General features: G+C 46.9%; 1 protein-coding gene across 1 annotated transcript in view; it reads left to right on the top strand.

The window, feature by feature from the left end:
• Positions 1-20,557, top strand: part of LOC147636906 (26S proteasome non-ATPase regulatory subunit 2 homolog A-like) — a 55,521-nt gene that overhangs the window by 24,036 nt on the left and 10,928 nt on the right. The window contains exons 10-17 of the mRNA XM_086800487.1: positions 304-418; positions 507-581; positions 679-840; positions 929-1,036; positions 1,126-1,224; positions 1,311-1,451; positions 2,383-2,487; positions 2,617-2,838. Of these exons, the coding sequence (XP_086656613.1) occupies positions 304-418; positions 507-581; positions 679-840; positions 929-1,036; positions 1,126-1,224; positions 1,311-1,451; positions 2,383-2,487; positions 2,617-2,838 (1,027 nt within the window). The remainder of the gene's footprint in view (positions 1-303; positions 419-506; positions 582-678; positions 841-928; positions 1,037-1,125; positions 1,225-1,310; positions 1,452-2,382; positions 2,488-2,616; positions 2,839-20,557) is intronic.

Raw genomic sequence — 20,557 nt, 5'->3', positions numbered from 1 at the left:
ATTGAGGGGTCGGGGTGACGTGTGACAAAAGAGTGGAGGGGATGAGGGGGTGCATTCATTTGAAGTCTGCACTTTCTCTTCCTCTCCCACTATCACATCCCTTGCACTCTCCTCTCCACACACCCCAACCCAACACCCCCCCTCCTCCCCCCTCCCTGCGCCTCCTTCCTGCCAAACTTTCTCATTAACTGCCTGATCTTTACTTGTTTGCATATATGCTTTTACTTCCCTTTGAAGTTTCTTTGGTACTGCAGGCCAGCCATCCAGCTGCTTACTATTTCATTTTTACCTTTATTGTTGCAGCTATGTTCCAGAGCTGGATGATATACCAGTGCTAGATATCGCATATCAAATCTATATGAAATTCGAAAAATACCCAGATGCTCTGAGAGTTGCACTGCGGATGGATAAATTGCTGGTGAGTTATTCATCAAAGTAGAGGAGTGTGGATCTGAGAGAGCTGTTTGAGTTCCTTCAATGCTAACAAAGATCTGTGATGTTTGTAGCTTGTGGAGCAAACTTTGGCATCTTGCAAGGATGCGTTAATGCTGCAGCAACTCTGCTACATCTTAGCCAGACAGGTACAGAGTTTCCAACATGTTTTGGTTTTTCCACATTTAGACATGCTTTTTCTCCCCATCTTTCTATGGTCTGATTTTAAGCTGTTTCCTCGTATAGGGTGTTACTTTTGAGATTGAGGATCATATGATTGTGGGCAACAAAGACAAGAAGGAGTTGTTACAAGATATTGTCAATAATAACAAGCTAAGTGAGGGATATCTCATGCTTGCTCGGGACCTTGATGTGATGGAACCTAAGACTCCAGAAGACATTTACAAGGTATGCTACTGTTTTTGCTTTTTGTTCTCTGCTACTAAATGATGGGGCTGTTAAAATTTATCCTGTACTAAGTCATCTGAAACTTCAGGCTCATCTCATTGATGGACGTGCAAGTGCTGGGGCAAGTGTTGATTCAGCACGGCAGAACTTGGCTGCGACCTTTGTTAACGCGTTTGTAAACGCAGGATTTGGACAGGCATACTTTCTTTTGATTACTGGGTGTCATCTTCCTTTTGCTGGAGTGTACGAAGGGTTGTCATTTTTTGGCTACCATTTATGTGGCAGGACAAGTTGATGACGCCACCTGTTGTGGAAGGAAGCAACACTGGCAGCTGGCTTTTCAAGAATAAGGAGCATGGAAAGGCCAGTGCAGCAGGAAGTCTGGTAAATATAGCTGTTGCCACTGCATCAATGGTGTCTGTCTCTTTTAGGCCAGCAAGAGGCAACTGATTATGCTCTGATGCATGCAGGGACTAATTACCTTGTGGAATGTTGATGATGGGCTTCCTCAAATTGACAAATATCTCTACAGCAATGATAATCATGTGGTTGCTGGTGCTCTGTTGGGTGTTGGGATCTTAAATTGCGGTATCCGGAGCGAATGTGATCCGGTAAGTCAAGACTTAAGATTTTCCATGTCATTGTTGGGAAATTGAGTTCTGCTTTTGTGAAAGGCTGTGCATGGGCTTTGGTTTGTCTGCTTTACAGTCTGTAACACAGTCCTGGTGTTGGCTAGTATTTATGTGCAAGAGCCCTTATTTGTGCTGAAAAAAGTGGCCATTGGGGCTTTTGTGTAGATGTGGAGGGCTGCATGATTTTATTGCCTGCCGTGTGCAGGCAGGCATCACTGATATTCCAACTATTGTTGGGGTCTGGCTCAGATATAATTATCATATATGTGACTTGTATATACCAGTGGCAGCTAGACTGGTCTAATAGCAGATGTCATCATGCTGTGTAACCTGATGAAATGTTAATACATAAAATCTTCTCTCTCAAAGAGAAAGATCCATTTTCTTCTCATTTTCCCTCCTCCTCTCTGTCTCTCCGTCACACACACACACACACATACACACATGTTCAACTTTACAAAATACTATTAATGCAGCATATATGAAATATGTTACATGTTATAAAAAAGGTGAAATTGAAGCTTAATCCTTGGAATGCATTTGACACTAATCTTTGCATCTCTTTGACACACATCTAGATAATTATCTTATGCAGTTCTTTGAAAATGCTTTTAAAAAAAATGTTACATGTTACTTACAAAGATGAAATGTTTCCAAATATGGGATGCCATGATGTTGTGTTGTCGTCCATTTGTGTTTTCATTTTATGCTGTTTTCAGAAGGTTTCACTTTCATCGTGTTGTGATGATTTGACAACTATGATTTACGATCTCTCAACTTTACTCCTCTCGTGCCTCATTTGGGTTTGACTTGAGTGTTGACAAATGGATCAAGACAAGGGAGGGAGGTTTTCCATCTTTGGTATTAGGAATTTTTTGCTGTAACATTTCTCCTGCTAAGTTTTGGGCAGGCCTTTGCTGTACTGTGTGACTTTGTTGGGAAGGAGGATCCTGCAGTGCGCATTGGTGCTGTAATAGGCCTAGGTTTGGCTTATGCTGGTGCTGATAAAGAAGAGGTTTGTAGTCTGGCTTTGAAAGCACAGAAGTGTCTTCTGTCCATCTATGATATTGGGATTGTGAGATCTAAAAACATGTTATCAAGTTCGCAACTTCTCTTATAGTATTGATTGATGCTTTCTGTGCAGGTCTACACCCTTCTCAATCCCCTGATCGCAGATTCAAAAAATGGTTTAGATGTTATCGCTTTTGCTGCCTTATCCCTTGGGATCATTTATGTTGGCTCTTGCCATGAAGGCATTGCACAGGCTATCATACTTGCTCTGATGGAACGAAGTGAAGCAGAGCTTGGAGAGCCACTTGCACGATTCTTGTGCCTTGGTTTAGGCTTGCTTTACCTTGGAAAACAGGTAAGCCGCTTTTCAACAATGATTTCAGTTATGTTTAGTGTGGTTATAAGATTACATGTGTCTTGTTAGCACCCCTGTGTAGGTAGGGATCATGTGGACTTTTCTAACAAAATACCCAACTGATCTGTACGGAGGAAAAGAGTAGTTTTTTGGTGCTATGAAAGCCTTTAGTGCTGCGAAGTCTAACTCGTTCTGTCATTCCCCCTCTAGTGTCATAGAAGAGTCCAAGATCCTTCGTACTTTGCAGATACTGCAAGATCCGCAATCTTGCGTCCCAATGAGTCTTCAAAGGCGTTTGCATGAATGAGCTCAACACCCCATGGCATAGTAGTTAGGAAACACATTTCCTTGTAGGAAACACGTTTTTTCCAAGAAAATTTTTTGACATTTTTTTTTGGCCCCAAATCTAATGTCGAAATCTGTGCGACTCTTTTGATAAAGTTTTTTATGTAGTGTCATGTATGGTGTTTTTTTTGTTTTGTTTTGTTTTGTTTTGTGGCATGGAACGATGGATGATTGGATCATGGATCATGGACAGTGGACCATGGTCTATGAATCATGATCATTTGACATTGATGATGGATGATTATATGGTTTTTGTTATTTGTGATTCAAAGACTGTAGGCTTCAAATTGATGTTTCCATGTATTCTATGCATTTAGTGTTATTTTTACATATTTTATACAGTATATATTTGAAATTTTGTACATGCAAAAACTTGTAGGAAACTTTGGGCCGATTTTACGAAACGCGTTTGAAACTTTTAGGAAACCCGTTTCAAACAACCCCCTAACTACTATGCCCCACGGAAAAGCTCAAGTCCAATCTGGTGTTCAACAACCAAATCAATGAACGAACAGCTTCCGATACAGAGAGGCATCAACCTGCTCACAAGGATCATTCATTGTAAGTTTAGTGTTCGGGTCCATTGGTGAAGTAATAGGCTTGCAGCTCTCCATCCCAAAGATCTCCAGCAACTCATGAACATACCACTACTGAGAAACAAAGAACCCCTTCTGGGTCTGCCAAATCTCCAATCCCAAGAAGAAATGGAGTAAGCCTAAGTCGGTTATCTCAAACTCCTTTGATAAGGCAGCCTTCGTCACTGCTATGTGCTCCACATGATCGCCAGTAAGAATGAGATCATCCACATAAAGGATAATCAACGTGACCAAACCGCGCTCCCAAAAGAGATACAAGTTAGGATCTGCAACTGATCTCTGAAATCATATCCGCAGAATGAAGGAATCAATCTTCTGATTCCAAGCCGTAGGAGCTTGCTTAAGACCATACAAGGCCTTCCGCAATCTGTAAACCACCCCCTTTGATCCCGGAACCTCAAAGCCTAGAGGTTGCTCAACATACATCTTCTCCTGCAAGTCACCATTAAGGAACGTAGATTTTACATCCATCTGAAATATGGGCCACTGCTGAGAAGAGGCAAGGACAAGAACTGTCCGAATCATGGTTATCCTCGTTGTCGGTGCAAAGGTATGCTCATAGTTGATGCCAGGCTACTGAGCATAGCCCTTAGCCAAAAGTCTAGCCTTGTGCTTGTTCACCGACCCATCAAACGTATACTTGGTCTTAAAGACCCACTTGACACCAATGACTGATCGTTTTGACAGCCTCGGAACCAACTCCCAAGTTTTTTTCTTCTCTATGGCATCTAGTTCCACTTTCACGGCTTTCCTCCAAGTCTCATGAGAAAGAGCTTCCTTCACGGAAGTGGGCTCTTTGTCCCGAATGGTACGAGACATCAAAGCATAGTTCACGTGTAACAACTCATATGAGTGACTTTTGTCACGAGCTGTGTGCGATCTTCGAGATCCATCCTCTGTGGTCCACTCAGAGGGAAGCTCTGTAAAAGACCTAACTCCCAAATGGTGTCTAACAACCACTTTGGTACTCGAACAGAACGCGGAGCCTCTTGTTGTTGCGGGGGCTCATCTCTAGCCTCGAGCTCAACCTCTACAACTTGCTAAGGCTGTCTAGCTGGAACAGTAGACTGGGAATCATCCTCATACTCATATAGTTCTCCAAGAAGTGGCGGCTCATCAACAATGGAAGCTGGTGCATGCTCTTTAAAGACAACATCTTTGTTGACAACAACTTCGTTCTGCTCTAGGTCATATAACTTGTAGCCTTTGAAAAGAGAGTTATATTCCACAAATACATGCTTCTGGGACTTCGAGTCAAGCTTCCCCCTCTGCTTCTTTGGAATGTGAACATAGGCATCACTCCCAAACACACGGAAATGGGAGACATATGGTTTCTTGCCAAAATAAGCCTCCAATGGAGTCATCTTTGGTACTGAAGTTGTCGGAGATCGGTTGAGGATATGGACAGCCGTAGCCACATCCTCTCCCCAAAGTGGATGAGGAAGATCACGATGCATCGTCCTCGCCATCTCCACCACAGTCCGGTTCTTATGCTCAACTACTCTATTCTTTGAAGGCAAACCTGTATTGGCCAGCTCCCGCTTGATGCCATGTTTTGTACAAAACCACACAAAAGCATTAGAAGAGAATTCTCCTCCTTTGTCAACCCGAAGAGTCTTCACCTGTAATCTAGACTCCTTCTTCACCATAACATACCACTCCTTGAACCGAGCAAAAGCTTGGTCCTTCTGGGAAAGAAAATAAACCCATGTAAATCTGCCACAATCATCAACAAGCAACATAAAGTACAAAGAACCTCCCAAGGATGGGGTTTGCATAGATTCACACAAGTTAGTGTGTACCAACTCCAAAGGTTTCAAAGCTCGTCTAGTAGTCTGCTTCGGAAAAGATTCCGTGTGTTGCTTACCACGAATGCAAGCACTACAGTGTCCTTGCTTGCTGCCAACATCTTGCAAGCCATCCACCATCTGGTCTCGAAAAGCCCGCCGCAGCACATCCACATTCAAGTGGCCAAAACGGAAATGCCACAAATCACCGATCTGAGTGCCTGTCAGAGAAGAGAGTACTGAGAGTTTGTAGATCCCATTCTCCACTCCGCCTTCTCAAACAACCTGGCATGTTGCTTTGTCCCATAGAGCAACAAAATGCTCATCAAACTCCACTCGGATGCCAGTCTTGCAAACCTCATACACTGACAAAAGATGAAAACCAAGTGTTGGGACGTAAAGAACACGAGAGGAATGCTTTCCCCCTTTGCCATCACGAATAATTTCCATCTTGCCCTCACTGTGAATCGGGATAGTGGAATTGTCGCCGATGAAAATGCAACCTGACTGCTGTTTAAGATCCTGTAATAACTCTCGGGAAGGAGTCATGTGTATGGAAGCACCACTATCGAGAATCCACTCCCTAGTATCCTTGACGGTGAAACCAACTGCCTCCTTGCTTGAAGGAGATGAAGCATCTGTGTCCATAATCTCCAAGTGCACAATAGCTGGAGTCTTGGCAGCTGCAACTGAAGAATCAGCACTCTTCTCGGCACTCTGCTTAGGACATTTCCTCCAATAGTGGCCTTTCTCGCCACAATTGTTACAGGTCCGCTTGGCCTTCAAAGCATCACTCTCTGAATTGGGTTTCTTCTTCTCCGATGAAGACTTCCCTTTGCTCTTATTGTTGGTACTACAGCCTTTTGACCGCTGGCTAGTCAAGGCCTCAGAACTTCCACCCTGTGGAGGGTTTGTAAAACGCTCTTTCTGGACCAAGACCATATGTCATGTGCATAGTGTGTATCTACCGTGTGCTACACGCACGCAAGACTAGCTTCGAGGTTTGGGGAAGCTTGGAGCTAGGCAGGCTGATTGGCGAGCTGAGTTAGGGATAGACTAACGGGCGGGCACCCAAGTATGGACGGGCGGGCGCCCAAGTGTGGACGGGCGGGCGCCCAAGTGTGGACGGGCGGGCGCCCAAGTGTGGACGCCCGATGACCGGCCAAGAGCCTATAAAAGGGTCATTAGTCATATAGACAGTCTTGCGAGGTTGTGAGAGCTCTATGGTCTTGGAGCCTGGATCTAGTGCAGACGTGCACCTGCTTTACGTAGCTGAGGCCGGCAGCAATCTCGAGGCCCGCGAGGGTAGCTTCGTGGCGGTATGGGACGTCGCGAGGAGGAGATTGGTTGGTACGTCAACCTAGTTAGCTTAGCTCGTGGCTCGGTGGGGACGACCAAGATTGTGGGCTTGCCCACACGGCTGTCATGGTTGGGAGGTGAGTCTGGCCTGCACCCCCTTCTTGTTTGTTTGTTTGTTTGCAGGTTTCGTGGGGATTTGACAGTGGTATCAGAGTGTGCCTCGTGAATGAGCAAGTCGGTAGGTAGAGAAGATGAGGTCGAAGAAAGGTACGTGTTCAAGAAGCTTGCTGTTTTGTTATACATGCTGCTGTTTTTTCAAAAAGTATGTGTTTTTCCGTCAAAGAAACCCAGGATGATGGAGATGGTGGTCTAGAAAGGGTTGATTGCTTTGCAAGAAGAAGGCTGAAGTTGCTTGTGAAATCGCATGGAACAAGTCGGGTGAGAAACAGAAAAAAAAAAGCACGATGCTTTTTGGTTGAACGCGTGAGAGAGAGAGCGATGAGGGATTCGTTGCTGGCTTCGTCAACGGGTGCTATTGGTTGGTTCATGGGAGCTTGGTGGCTAGAGAACACGTGGGCTAGGCCTACGTAGGCAAGCGCCCAGGCCTAGGGCCGGCGCTCAAGCCTATGCAGGCCGACGCCCAGCCCCACGCAGGCAGGCGCCTATGCCAGGCAGGCCGACGCCCAGGCCTACGCAGGCAGGCGCCCCGGCCAGGCCCATGTAGGCGGCCAGGCCTACGTTGGTAGGCGGCCCAGCCCAGGCAGCGACTGGCGCACACAACCATGGACCCCAAGCATAGGCGGCGCCGGCAACATGAGCATGATGGCGACGACGCTAATTCCGAGGGGATAGAAAAAAAAAAAACAAAACAGCAAAAGCATGTGCCCAGCCCGATTCGGCGCTTTTTTTTGCGTTTTTCTTAAACTTTTTTTTAAAACAAAAGTTTAAGAGTCCCAAGGTTTAACGTGTTTTTTTCTTTTTTTTTTAAGAAAACAGAACTTTTTATATATATATATATTGAGAAAAAAAAACACAAAAGCAAAAGCTCAAGTAGCTTTTGGGGCAGGCTATATAAACCGGGAATGTGGGGAGAGTGGGGATCTTCACGTGCTTCTCAGCCATCTCAAGCAAATCTGCCATCTAATTGGTTCACAAGGTCTTGTAAAGGGAGGGTTAGTGGGAAAAAATGAAGAAGAGGCTGCAAACACTATGCAAGGTGGCTATCCAACGGTGATGGCCACCTTCTACCCGATCACCAAGTCCCAAACAGCCCACAAAATCTCCATTCAGCACCAAAAATCAGCAAACTTTCAAGCTCCCACTGTCTCCAAGGTTCAAGCCACCTTGGGCTCTGATACCATGTGGGAATGCACAACAGAAAATGAGACAAGTGCTGTGGAAAAAGAAACACAGAAGTGTAGAGGGAGAAGTTTTATAAATTGTGCTATATACACAAGAATCCGATACAAAATAGGTGTGGGGGACCCTCCAATGCTGGTTGGCCAGGTCAAAACAGCTGATAACTTGCCTGGGTTGGCCACGACTGAGAAAAAATGCAGTCGGCCAGCATATCATTAGTCGGCCAGGACAAACTCACAAGTCGGCTAGCACAGAAGTAGTCGGCCAGCACAAAACTGTCCCATGACCAAAAAATATAGTGAAAACATGGAAAAAATGGGGAAAAATGAGAAAAGCTCCTGGGTGGGCACACCCACAACAAAGGCCCTCACTGTATTGACGGGGGATGACTGCTAACTCGTAGATGGGTTGTGACTGGTACTGCCAAAATGTGGAGGTGAGAGACCTGAAGGGCTATCCCCCTTACCATCCTCCTCATAAGCCCTGACAACCTCAGCCTCTGTGGCCCAGGTGATAGTGTCCCGTGTAATGATCCGGGTCAAGGCCCTGTCCATCGTGAAGATGCGGAAAATCTGCTGCCAAACGTGTTGGGCCTTTGGGCAATCCCAAAAACAATTTCGCAGAGACTCTTGAAGGTGGCCGCACCGCGTTCAAGCTGTTGGTCAACCTCCAATGGCCAACCACGTGCCAACCGCCAAGCTCCTGTGTGCCATTAGCCAAAGAAAGAGGGTGATCTTTCGGGGCAAAACTGTCCCAAAGCCTCTTCCAAAAATCTGAGAGGAAATGCTGGGAGAGGCCATGTGACTGTCAATGTACTGCTGCTGTCGGGGTGCCATCTGTTGGGGTAAAGGCATTATGCCCACCCTTGTAGTGTGTACAAGCCCATAAGTTATAGTACATAGTACACTTAGTACTTTTAATGTACTAAGTGCACTATGTGTACTAGTGCAATATACATGTGTGATAGGGGAGTCACACACTCATATCATGAGTTGACTTATCCCCACAACTCTCTCTCTCTCTCCCTTGCTTCTCTGTGTATGTCTCCCACACATGAACTCTAACCCTAAATCTCTCCCATTCAACTGGTATCAGTGCCAGCCTGCAGCTCTCTGCATGTGCAGTTTCCTTCCAACAAGTTTCATTGCAGTACATCCGTCAACAGCCTGCATAATTTCTTATCAATTTTGGGAATTACGTTGCTGCATTGTGGCCAGATAGCGCTGCCCCATCACCCAAGTCAAGGCCATTGACAGAACTGTTTCGAGCAGAAACGCTATGTAGGAGTTGGATCCTTTTCTTAGTAACCTGCAGAAACTGGGGTAGCGAGGAGGCCTGCGCGAAGTGGTGAAGTGTGTCCCTTGAAGGCGAAGGCAGCAAGCAGGCGTGAGCGAGTACCCGTAGTGCATCCATTCGGTGAGCCGTGTAGCGCTGGCGGGCGGCGCTCAGCTCCACGTCACCCAAGGTGCAGTCCGCCAAGGCCCGCCTCATCGTCACCAGGCGGCCTATGTCGCTTCGCTCCATTGGTGTCGAGCGTGGACACGTAACTGGCTGCGAACCAAAACCAGGCGCATACCTCCCTACCTCGCTACCAGCGATAAGGAGCGTAAGGCTGCAACGCCTACGTGGTGGTGGTCAGGCAAACACACACAGCTTTTGTCGACGATTGGCTATGAGGGGAACCCAGGCGCAGCCACAAGGCGTCAACAAACGGGCGGCGCAGAGAAGAGGCTCCTGATTGAAGAGGCCTAGCGTCCTCTCGGTACTGCAACACTCTTACTTTGGCTGAGTACATGAGATTGCCTGCGAGCCAGTATTCGGTGTTGGATGCAGAACGAATAGGACGCATAGACGAGAATACTTTCCGTTGCTATGTGTATCGCCTGAAGTTTTTTGATTTTGAGGTCTGCCCGGTCCTACTTGTCAGGGTTGATGAACAGCCTGATGGCTGTTGCATCCGACTTCTTTCGTGCACGCTTGAAGGATCTCCTTTGGTGGTGGCACAAAACAAGAAATTTTCAGCCCTGAAGCCATCATCAACCCCTTTTCCTGCAACAAAAAGAAAAATCAGAAATTAAGAGGTATTTGCTTCAATTCTTTGGGAATTACTTATCAATTCAATCAATTGAGCAAGTACAGGTGCCGAATTGCTCAATTTTTGAGCAAAATTGGCAAAATTGGGTGACATTGGTCACAATCAGGATCAATTTGCAGGAAATTGGATGTCAAAATTTGGGGTTTTTGATGTAATTGTGCAATTAAGCATTCATACATGCTGTATGATGTGAGAAATCGCACATTTGGGCAAAATTGCAGCAAATTGCAGTGCAAATCAAGGGGCTTTTGTGCCGATTAAGTTGATTTGCATGCAGGCAATCGCATTTGATGCTTTGGGCAATGTGTTGATGCCTGTCAAGCACTCAATGTGTCTGTAAATCAAGGGGCTTTCATGTATTGGATGTATATGTGGCCAGGGGGAAGCATCGTGAAGACTCTGGATGCCTTCATGTGCGCTAATGTACCATGTATGATCAGAAATTGATCTTAAATCAAGGGGCTTTTCAAGATCTTATGCTTGTTGAGCTTGGCAAAGCAGCAGGCAAGACTTTTATGCCTTGAATCCTCAGAAATCAGCTTGCAGTCAAGGGGCTTTTGCCCAATTTCTGTTCGGGACTGTTGTATGCAGTGTTCGGGACTGTAAAAGTCTGATTTTTACTCATTTGGACAGCCAGGAGAGCATTTATTGCTACTGTACCTGCTGGTACAGATTTGGTACAGCTTTGTACAAGTTTTGGCATGGCTGCACATTGATTTGAGTGAGCAAAAATCTCAATTTCAGCTGCTGTACTTGCCGGTACAGGTTTGGTACATCATTGGTGAGCACTTAGTACTGCTGTACAGTACTTTGGAAGGGCAACAGAGCACATTTAAGGTGCTGTCCTAAATCTGCAGCAACCAGATTTTGGTGATTTCATCACATAAAGTGGGAGAAAAGTTGCATTTGTGCTTCCACAGTGGGAGATAAAGCTTGGGAGAACAACTGTAAGCACTTTGTGTGCTTTTGGTGCAGTGTTTGCACACTTGCAGGGAGTCAGGCATTGACAGGTTGCATATTGCTATGGCAACCACAGGTGAGAGCTCTTCATTGCTTCACATCAAGAAGCTTGAAGGCTCACATAACTATGATATTTGGCAAACCCAGTGCTATAATGTGTTGCTCCGCAAGAAGAAGCACAAGCCTATCAAGGGGTGTAAAGCCCGCTTCTCTTACTGCTGAAGAGTGGGAAGATATGGATGAGCTGGCAAGATCTACTATCATGTTGTCTGTGTCAGACTCTTTACTTTTCAGCATTCGTGAAGAGAAGACAGCTTGGGGAATGTGGCAGAGATTGCAGGACTTGTATGCCCAGCAAAGTGCCTCAAGCAAAAGGTATTGGTAAAAGAAACTCATAGGTCTTCAGATGAAGGAAGGTGCGTCTATGGCAGCCCACCTCAATGAGTTTAATGGTATTGTCAGTCAAGTTATAAATCAAAAGTTGGCAATGGACGATGAGTTCAAAGCCACTTTTCTTTTATGCACTTTGCCAGAGAGTTGGGACACATTCAGGACAGCCACTAGCAATTCGAATGCTATGCTGTCATATGCAGATGTTGAGGGTGCTCTTCTTCAAGAAGAGATGAACAGGAAAAACAACTTTGTTGGAAAGTCCAATGCAATGAATGCACGTGGGAGATCCCAGCAAAGGGGAAAAAGCCAAGAACGGGGAAGGAGCAAGTCTCGCTCCAAAAAGGACTTGGAATGCCATTATTGTGGCAAGAAGGGACACATTAAAAAGCAATGCTACAAATGGAAAAATGATCAAAAGGAAAAGGGAAAAGGCAAAGACAAAGACAAAGATGAAGCCAAAGATGTAAAGCCAAAGGGCAAAAGTGGAGTCAAGATTGAAGAAATCAATGTGTCACATGCAGGTGAGGATGAGGTCCTATTTACGTCTTCACTTGATGCCCATTCACTTCTTACAGGTGGTCATGGCATGCACTCATGGATCATTGATTCAGGTGCCTCCTTTCATGTCACAGGTTGCAGAGACTTGTTTGTCAGGTATACTGCTGGCAATGAAGGAGTAGTTTATTTGGGTGATAACCATGCATGCAAGATTCTTGGCAGAGGTGATGTGAGGCTTGTGTTTTCAGATGGCTCACAGCTTATGCTCCATGATGTCAGGCATGTGCCTGAGATCAAGAAGAACCTGCTTTCTACTGGACAGCTTGATGATGCTAATTATGTTACCACATTTGGTCGTGGAAAGTGGAAAATTAGTAAGGGCTCACTGGTTGTTGCCAGAGGCTCTAAGGTGGACACTCTTTACTTCATGCATGCAGGTGTTTGTCACCATGCTAATGTAAATGTAACCGAGCTGCCAGAAATCTCTATGTGGCATAGCCGGTTGGGACACATGAGTGTCAAGGAAATGGAGCAATTGTCTCGTTTGGGTTACTTGCCTTCTCTAAAGTTTTCAAGTTTTCAGTTTTGTGAGCATTGTATATATGGTAGGTAACTACAGTGTCCCCACAAGAAAGCTTTTGGACAGAAAGATGCTCAGTTAGAGCTTGTGCATACAGATGTATGTGAGATGCCTCAGCTTTCTTTGGGAGGGGCAAAATATTTTGTGTCCTTTATTGATGATGCCACACGCAAGGTGTGGGTTTATCCTCTTCGTTTGAAGAGTGATACATTCTCAGTGTTTCAGAAGTTTGTTGCTCATGTTGAGAATCAAACTGGCAAAACACTGAAGGCTTTGCGTTCCGACAATGGTGGAGAGTATATGTCCAAACAGTTTCAGGACTTTTGTGATGCTAAAGGCATCAAGAGGGAGCTCTCTACTCCTTATGATCCTCCACAAAACGGGACAACAGAGAGGATGAACAGGACCATTCAGGAGAAGGTCCGTTCTATGTTGCCACATGCTGCATTACCTCATGGTTTTTGGGCTGAAGCTGTTATGACAGCCGTTCATCTTATAAACAGGTCACCTAACACGAGGCTTGGTGGGAAAGTGCCAGAAGAAGTATGGACAGGGAAGCCTCCGTCATACAAGCACTTGAAAGTGTTTGGTTGCGTTGCGTACGTGCACATACGCAGGGAAATGCGCACGAGACTTGATCCTAAGTCTCACAAATGCATATTCCTAGGATATGGTGACAAAGGTGAAATGGGGTATAGACTTTGGGATCAAGAGGCCAATCTTCTTCGGGCAGAGCAGTCGCTCCAGGTTTTTAGTGCAGCTTCGGGAGCATTAATCAATTGGCGCAAGACAGTGGCCTTTTGGATCAGTAGTGCTCCCGCTCCGGCATGGAGCCCGGACCCCGGTTTTAGATGGATTCCTCCAGGCACAGCAGTGCGGTATTTGGGATGCCAGATTGGCCTAGATTTGTCACCTGAGCAGCAGATTGCCCCGCTTCTTCTGAGCATTTGGAAGAAGCTTTTGTATTGGAGTACAGCTCGACTATCCTTGGCTGGGAGGGTGGTGGTGACAAATCAGGTGCTGTTAGCGACCATGTGGTACATTACGTCTTGCTGGATTTTCTCGAGCTCTTGCATCAGCCAGGTACAGAGGCTGATCAGGAACTTTCTTTGGTCTGGGCGGGACGGTCAGCCAGCTCGGGCAAAGGTTGCATGGGCAGTTATTACACTTCTGCTGGCTCAGGGAGGTTTGGGCATTATAGATCCAGTCGATCAGAGTAGAGCCTTATTGGGGAAGCTTATTGTTCGGGGGTTGCTTCCAGGCGCTGAGCCTTGGAAAGAGCTCCTCTTGCAGCGGCTGCAGGCTCGGGCGTCCCCAGCAGGGGGCACTCGGGCACCAGAGATTCGCTGGATCTTCATAGAGATGAGGAGGACAGGCCTCAGTAGAGGATGGGAGGACAGATTTGCTTTGAGTATCCTGAGAGCTTGGGAGCTGCTGAGACCGGGGCTCTCTCAGCGACCTCCTTCTTGTGTTGAGGAGCGGGCCAGACAGCCGCTCATCTGGAGCCCAACGGTTCGCACAGAGCAGGGTCATATGCTAGGTTCTCGGCCTCGTCTAGCCTAGGGACCTTTAGCGACAGGCCCAGCTCGTAGTTTTGGAGACTGGTAGGCCTTCTGCAGTCTCCCAGAGGAGATCCAGGTGGAGAGGCTGAGTCACTTCAGAGGGAGGTTGATTATGAGGGATAATATTCAGGAGGCACTCACAGAGGAGTGGTTCACGCCTCTCGAGCCAAAGGCCCCACGGTGGATGGGAACCTTTACACAGTTGGAGATCCTGATTGCAGTCAGAGCTTGCACTGAGGATGGTAGTTGCCTCTACTATGAGATTCAGGATGAGAGCAGACTTCAGAGAGTGGAGGTGGAGTCGCCTTTGGTTGCAGAGTGCACCTTTCAGAGGATTCGGGTAGTGGCCGCCGCTTCTCGGAAGTGGCATATTGACCCCGACCCTGTTGATGTGCTCTCGGATTGGCGCATATGGGCATATGCAGCGCGCCCCTTGGCCCGGCTACAGTGGGACCCCGGGGAGTACGAGTGGCATGATCCTTATGCATCCCTTGAGGCCACAGAGATTACCTTTTTCTAGTATACTGTTCGGCTGGGGTGGCATATTTTGACGGCGAGGAGGACGGTCTCTCCAGCGGCAGCGGGGCATTGGCGCGGCTACAGGGACTCTCACAGGAGTTCCTGGAGGATTTCTGGGCTCGGCTCTGGGCTAGTCGACAGGCCCGCAGGATCTCGACTTTTCTGTGGCTGGTCGCCCACAGGGGCTCAGTAGTTGGCACTTGGCTTGTTTACAGCGGTCTTCCGGCGGCCTGCGTCCGATGCGGCCACCCTATGGAGACACAGAGACATTGCCTTTGGGATTACCCTCAGGCGCAGCAGATTTGGCTGCGGATGCTGCGTATTCTGGCTCCCCTCTCTCCAGAGGGTATGTTTACGTGGGGTGCCGCTGCTTGGTCGACCTCGTCAGGGCCTACGATGGGCTATGAGATGGAGCAGGGCAGTCAGGCCATCAGATTTATTAGGGGCCAGCCTCGCCTGGTTCCGGCACCGGATTTCTCGTCCGCCAGCTGGACACAGGAGAGGGATTTACGATGGGAGCTCCTCAGCAGCCTCACCATCTGGTTCACCTGGAGGGCCCGGTGCTTCACGGCCTTTGAGGGGAGATTGGAGCCACCAGCAAAGATTGTACGGGGGATTTGGCAGGAGTTGATCCACACCGTGCGAGGACAGTACGACCGCATCCGGGGAGACTCGGATGAGGCGATCTTGCGGCGCTAGGCCTTTCACACCACTTGGCGCTGTGGCCCCTTCTACACCTTACACACGGGATTCCCCCGTTGGCACTACAGGCCACCTGTTTGGCTCTTCCCCCCCCCCCCCCCCCCTATTGTATGATTTAGCCTCTCAGTCCTTTGTGCTGATGCTTGTATTTTGCAGCACCTAGGGAGAGTCTCTCGGGCTGCCATGCTGTATTCACTGCTCTGTTTCTCTTATGAGCAGGAGAGATTTTTTGTAGCCCTACGGGCGTTTTTATATAACTAATGAAAGGATCTTTTCTCGGAAAAAAAAAAAGTGGCTTGATACTTGTTAGAAAGTGGATCAAAGTGAGACAAGTGGCCTCACACTTGTCACTTCAGCTATTGTGTGGCTCTCCACTTGTCATCATAGCCTTCTTTTCCCATTTTCACTCATGGGAGCCTCGAATCTATAAATTGGAGCCCTCTCTCTTCATTTGGGGAGGCTCTCTTGCTGCAAACTCTCTTCTACCATGTTGGCTGCTCGCATTCTTGTCTACATCACCTTATGGAGAGTCTCTGCACTACTTCACTCCCCTCCACTCCCCTCTACAGAAGGTTTCTCTATCTCCTTAGCCTCTTCATGGCTGTATGCATGCTGTACGAGCTGAATCAACCACTGTACTTGTTGTACCAGCCATTGTACTTGTTGTACAAGCTGAGTGGAGGGCTGTACCTGCTGTTTTCAGACTCTGTACATGCTGTACCAGCTGAGTGGAGGGCTGTACCTACTGTTTCAGATTCTGTAGCTGCTGTACGAGCTCTATTGGTGCTGCCCTGACCTGTTTTGGGTTCGCCCCATTTCGGCCTCTATACGGTGTTAACTGTGCACATCTCTCTTACAATTTTGTGGATTAAGTGGTATATGTTTTAAGATTGTGGCCAATTTCAGTGTTTAATTGCATTAGTGGTCAAGTGTTTTGCGGAAACCCCAAGGCCCTCCGGAAGTTACAAAAAGTGTGCCGAACTCCTTGAATCACCCCGGAATGTCCATGAGCAGCCCTAGGAGGCGTCGTCTAGCTGAGGAGAGCCTCGTTGCAACAAGCATCTGCTTTTGCTTTCCAAAAGATGTGCACATGGATAATGTGTCCCTTGACTAAAAGCACTTTAATAATCAAGCCTGGTCATTTATAGTAACTTGTCCACCTTCATTAATAATTATATGAACATGCTTGTTTTCCTATTTTAAGCCCGCTTTCCACACAAGTAGCCTTCTGATCAATCCAATGAACTATCGAGCACACTCTCTCTATAATCCGAAGTCCGTGTCCTGTTTTCAGGTGCCCATCAAGATGTCCAAGGTGCTTGGAACCTAAACTTGGATAACCTCCCATTCCCAAAGCTTATGTGAAAGTCCATAAATCATGTAAATGTGATAAAGTATAGTTTAATGCCTGTAAATCCCGCAAACCCCGAAAATGGTGACACTCTGCATTTATAATGTTATGTGTACTCGTAATATCATGACCTATAGTCTTTCTATGCATCTCACTCATTCTTCCATAGGCGTGGCCCCCCAGTAGGCTGCACCATACATGGTTGCTAGTCATACTAAAGTGTCAAAAAGCCAACACTTAAATTGCGGCTCTTGGAAATATGCTTGGAAACACTGAATGTCGAGACGAGATAGAGAGGCATAGCTCCCCCCCTCTCTAGTTGTTAGTGGCAGTTGTGGTCATGCAAAACTTTGGATCTTTTGAAGTGACTCCAAGATATATATGCTTCTGCACAATCTCCAGAAGGGCCTCTCTTTATAAGAAAGATAATTGTGAGGTGACCACATAAGATGAGTTGAAGACCATAACCTTGGTTTTGCCCAATTTGACGGAAAGGGCTCTCCCTGCAAAATCTGTTCAATGCATCCGAGTGTTTCTGCAAACCCTCTGTTGAATCTAAGATCAAGTCAATGTTTTTTTAAAATTTTTTTATATACATATTAATTATATAAATTACAAATATCATAAATCTCACGAGAGGCCACTGGATGCACATACTCGGCCGAGTACTACCTCATATAGTGCCATCACACCCCATATCATATCATGTGAGACTTGGAGCTCTTGCAAGTGTCCTATCAAAGGCGATTAGGGGACGAAGTCAAATGCTTTGCAGAAATCCACTAAGCAACAGTGCACATGTCTCTTCCATGACCTCATCTCCTCTGTAATAGCGTGTAAAGTATAGCTATGGTCCAGTGGAGAAGTTTCTTGTGGAGTTTAGTTGGCTTGATAATTTGTTTCCCATCCTCTTTGCCATAGAGCTCATTATGTCCTCTAGTACTGCACTATAGATCTTGGCCATTGTGTAAGATCCTCCAAGGAAATCACTAAATCACAAGTTAATCACAAGGTTAGTACAAACAACATAGAAGGGTGCATGTAAGCTCACCACCCAACCATGGTCCGTGTCCGTAGTTCTCCCTTGAGCCAAGGGGCTAAAGTTCACTCTCATAGATCCATGCCAAATCAGCCCTGGCATCCCATACCACCCGAGTCTGCTCGTATAGGCCCTCGTCAAGACTATCCTCAGGACCCCATGATTCACCATGTCCATGGCAAGAGTATGACTACTCTTGGTCCAGGCACAAACCAACCGTCAATCATGATGATAATAATTCATACCTCACTTATATAGTGACAATTGCAATAAATAACCATCGAGTGTTAAATAGCTAGAATACATGGATTTATCAATAATGTACCTTAGCCACTTGTATGAGCTTGCTTCCTCTAATCTCTAGGTTCCTTAATCTTGTGAGATTAGATCTCTAATCACAAGCATTGGCATTAGGTACGAAATTGTCGAAAGTGCACAGCAGAGAGCGCGAGACATAGGCACAGAGAGAGAAAACGAATCTGCATAATGATGAAGAAGCAATGATACAAACAGCCCTGTGCAAGGGGTGGTCCCTGTAAGTGAGGGCATGATGAGCTACTTCCCTGAGGGAGGACCTAGGCCTAGAAGCCCCCATCAAGGTGTTTACAAATGAGTAAGAGCCTGGCCTTATATAGCCCCTACTGGAGCTGGCTGACTTGCTCTAAAAAAGACCCACGACTAGAAAATAATAAACATGTGAATATGGGTGGCCAACCCTACAAGCAATGGCCCTGACCAGAGGGAAAAATATGGTGCTGCTTGGGATAAATCTGGGCACCCCTGCCTGATACACAACTCGGGCACACTACCAGGAGATGTATAATGCTAACACCCCCTCTCAGATCCTGGGAGAGAAACCGGTCCAAGGAGCTAGAAAAGGAAACCTCCAAAGCAAGTCGAGCAGTCGATCTGCTCCCGCCTCTGCCACTTACTCCAAGAAACTGCTCCCGATCCAGAAGTCCATCAAAATCCAAAAATGAACCACCTGATGTCCATATCTCCAACCCAATCTGTATCACACCAGTTCACACAATGTGCTCCCTCTTCAGCCCAAGAAAGGATGTCGTCTGACTCTCTACTTGTAAGAAAAAAATCTGCTCCTTAGAGAACACCGCCAAACTGTCTCCCTGTTGGCCCCCCCTCTAGACACCCTAGAGGCCCACAATGTCTACATCAGCCCTGGTACTCAAGCCTCCAACTCTGAGCTTGTTGAGCACCAATCTCTGGATACAAGGTTTCCGGATCTCCATGTATCCCTCAGTCCAAGAATGCCTCTCTGTCTTGCTAACTCTCCAAGTGGAAGAAACATACTTCTAGCACTGTAACTGACAATCCTGCTGGCACGTGACCTTTAAAACGTGTATCCATAACTCGCCGTCGCGTGATGGGACTACTACTCACACACCCCTATGAGTCACCCAATCACATGGCAACACCCCCTGAGCTCTTTGGTGTTAACTATGGCACTGAGCTTAAGAAAGCTCTCCTGCCAAAACCTGACACCCCCAGCTAGTAAGCTCCCAACCAACTAGTCAAGTGTCCATGTGGAACCAACCATCCACAACTCATCATCCGAAAGCACAATCTAATGTCAATCATCTGCTCCAAATTGTTGCTCCATTGGTACCTACCTGTACCCAATGAACTTGTACACCTGCCATGCATCCTGTTCCCGTCCTGCAACTGCACAAGTACCTGTGAACCTCGACAATAGCTCTCATCACCAAATGACCTAGCCTGCCTCTACATGAATGCCGATATCAACTTGTATACCAAGCTTCCAAATCAATGCTCATCCAAGGGATGAAGACTCCTGCGCTTGTGCCTGTGCCTGTGCCTGTGCCTGTGCCTGTGCCTGTGCCTGTGCCTGTGCCCTGTAATCTAGAAGGCCATCTGCTTGGGGAATAGGAGTGGCTCACCTTGCCAAGTAACTGTCAGAATATGCAGCGTAGATGATGACATTTTGAAAACACAAGAGCAAGTGCACTGCAGAAAAACACAGCAATAGAGAGGGGGAGAGAGAGGCATGTAACTCTGTTATATACACAAGACATCCCGAAATACCCAATACAGCGTGTGTGGGGGCTAGGGGCCATTTTATATGGCCCCTATGATCCAGTCGGCCAGTAGAAAACCAGCCGACAGCCCTTTGTAGGACACCCGACTGCTGCAACATCAGTCGGCCAGCTCTAGACCAAGTCGGCCAGCTACAGAGAGAGGCAGGGAGCAGCAGAAGCAGTCGGCCACCACACCTGGATCAGCCAAGAGCCATAGGACAGCCTCCCACACTAGAATAAAATGGGGAAAAAATATGGAGAGTGGGGAAAAATGAGAAAACACCTAAATCGGGCGGGCACACCGACAACAGAGGCCCCGGTGTAAACATACAAACAGGAGATGACTGCTAATAGTAACCACATCCCCCTCTCAAGGTGAAGAACACCCTGAGAACCTAAAGGAAACACCTGTACACCAGCAAAACTATGCTGAATTGGCACAAACTCATAGATCCCCTCTGCTATTGAGAAAGGACTAACTGTCTTCCACACACACCTGGAGGATGTGAATCCAAGTGTGCACCTATGAGTCTGAAAAATCTGACAAAGCAAAAGATTGGCCGAGCAAGGGCTCAAG

This window comes from Cibotium barometz, chromosome 7 (assembly GCF_041138505.1).
Source record: "Cibotium barometz isolate CiBa-2024 chromosome 7, ASM4113850v1, whole genome shotgun sequence".
In the NCBI taxonomy this organism is placed as follows: Eukaryota; Viridiplantae; Streptophyta; class Polypodiopsida; order Cyatheales; family Cibotiaceae; genus Cibotium; species Cibotium barometz.
The sequence above is the reverse complement of the archived record's forward strand: the minus strand, read 5'-3'. Positions and strand labels throughout refer to the sequence as shown.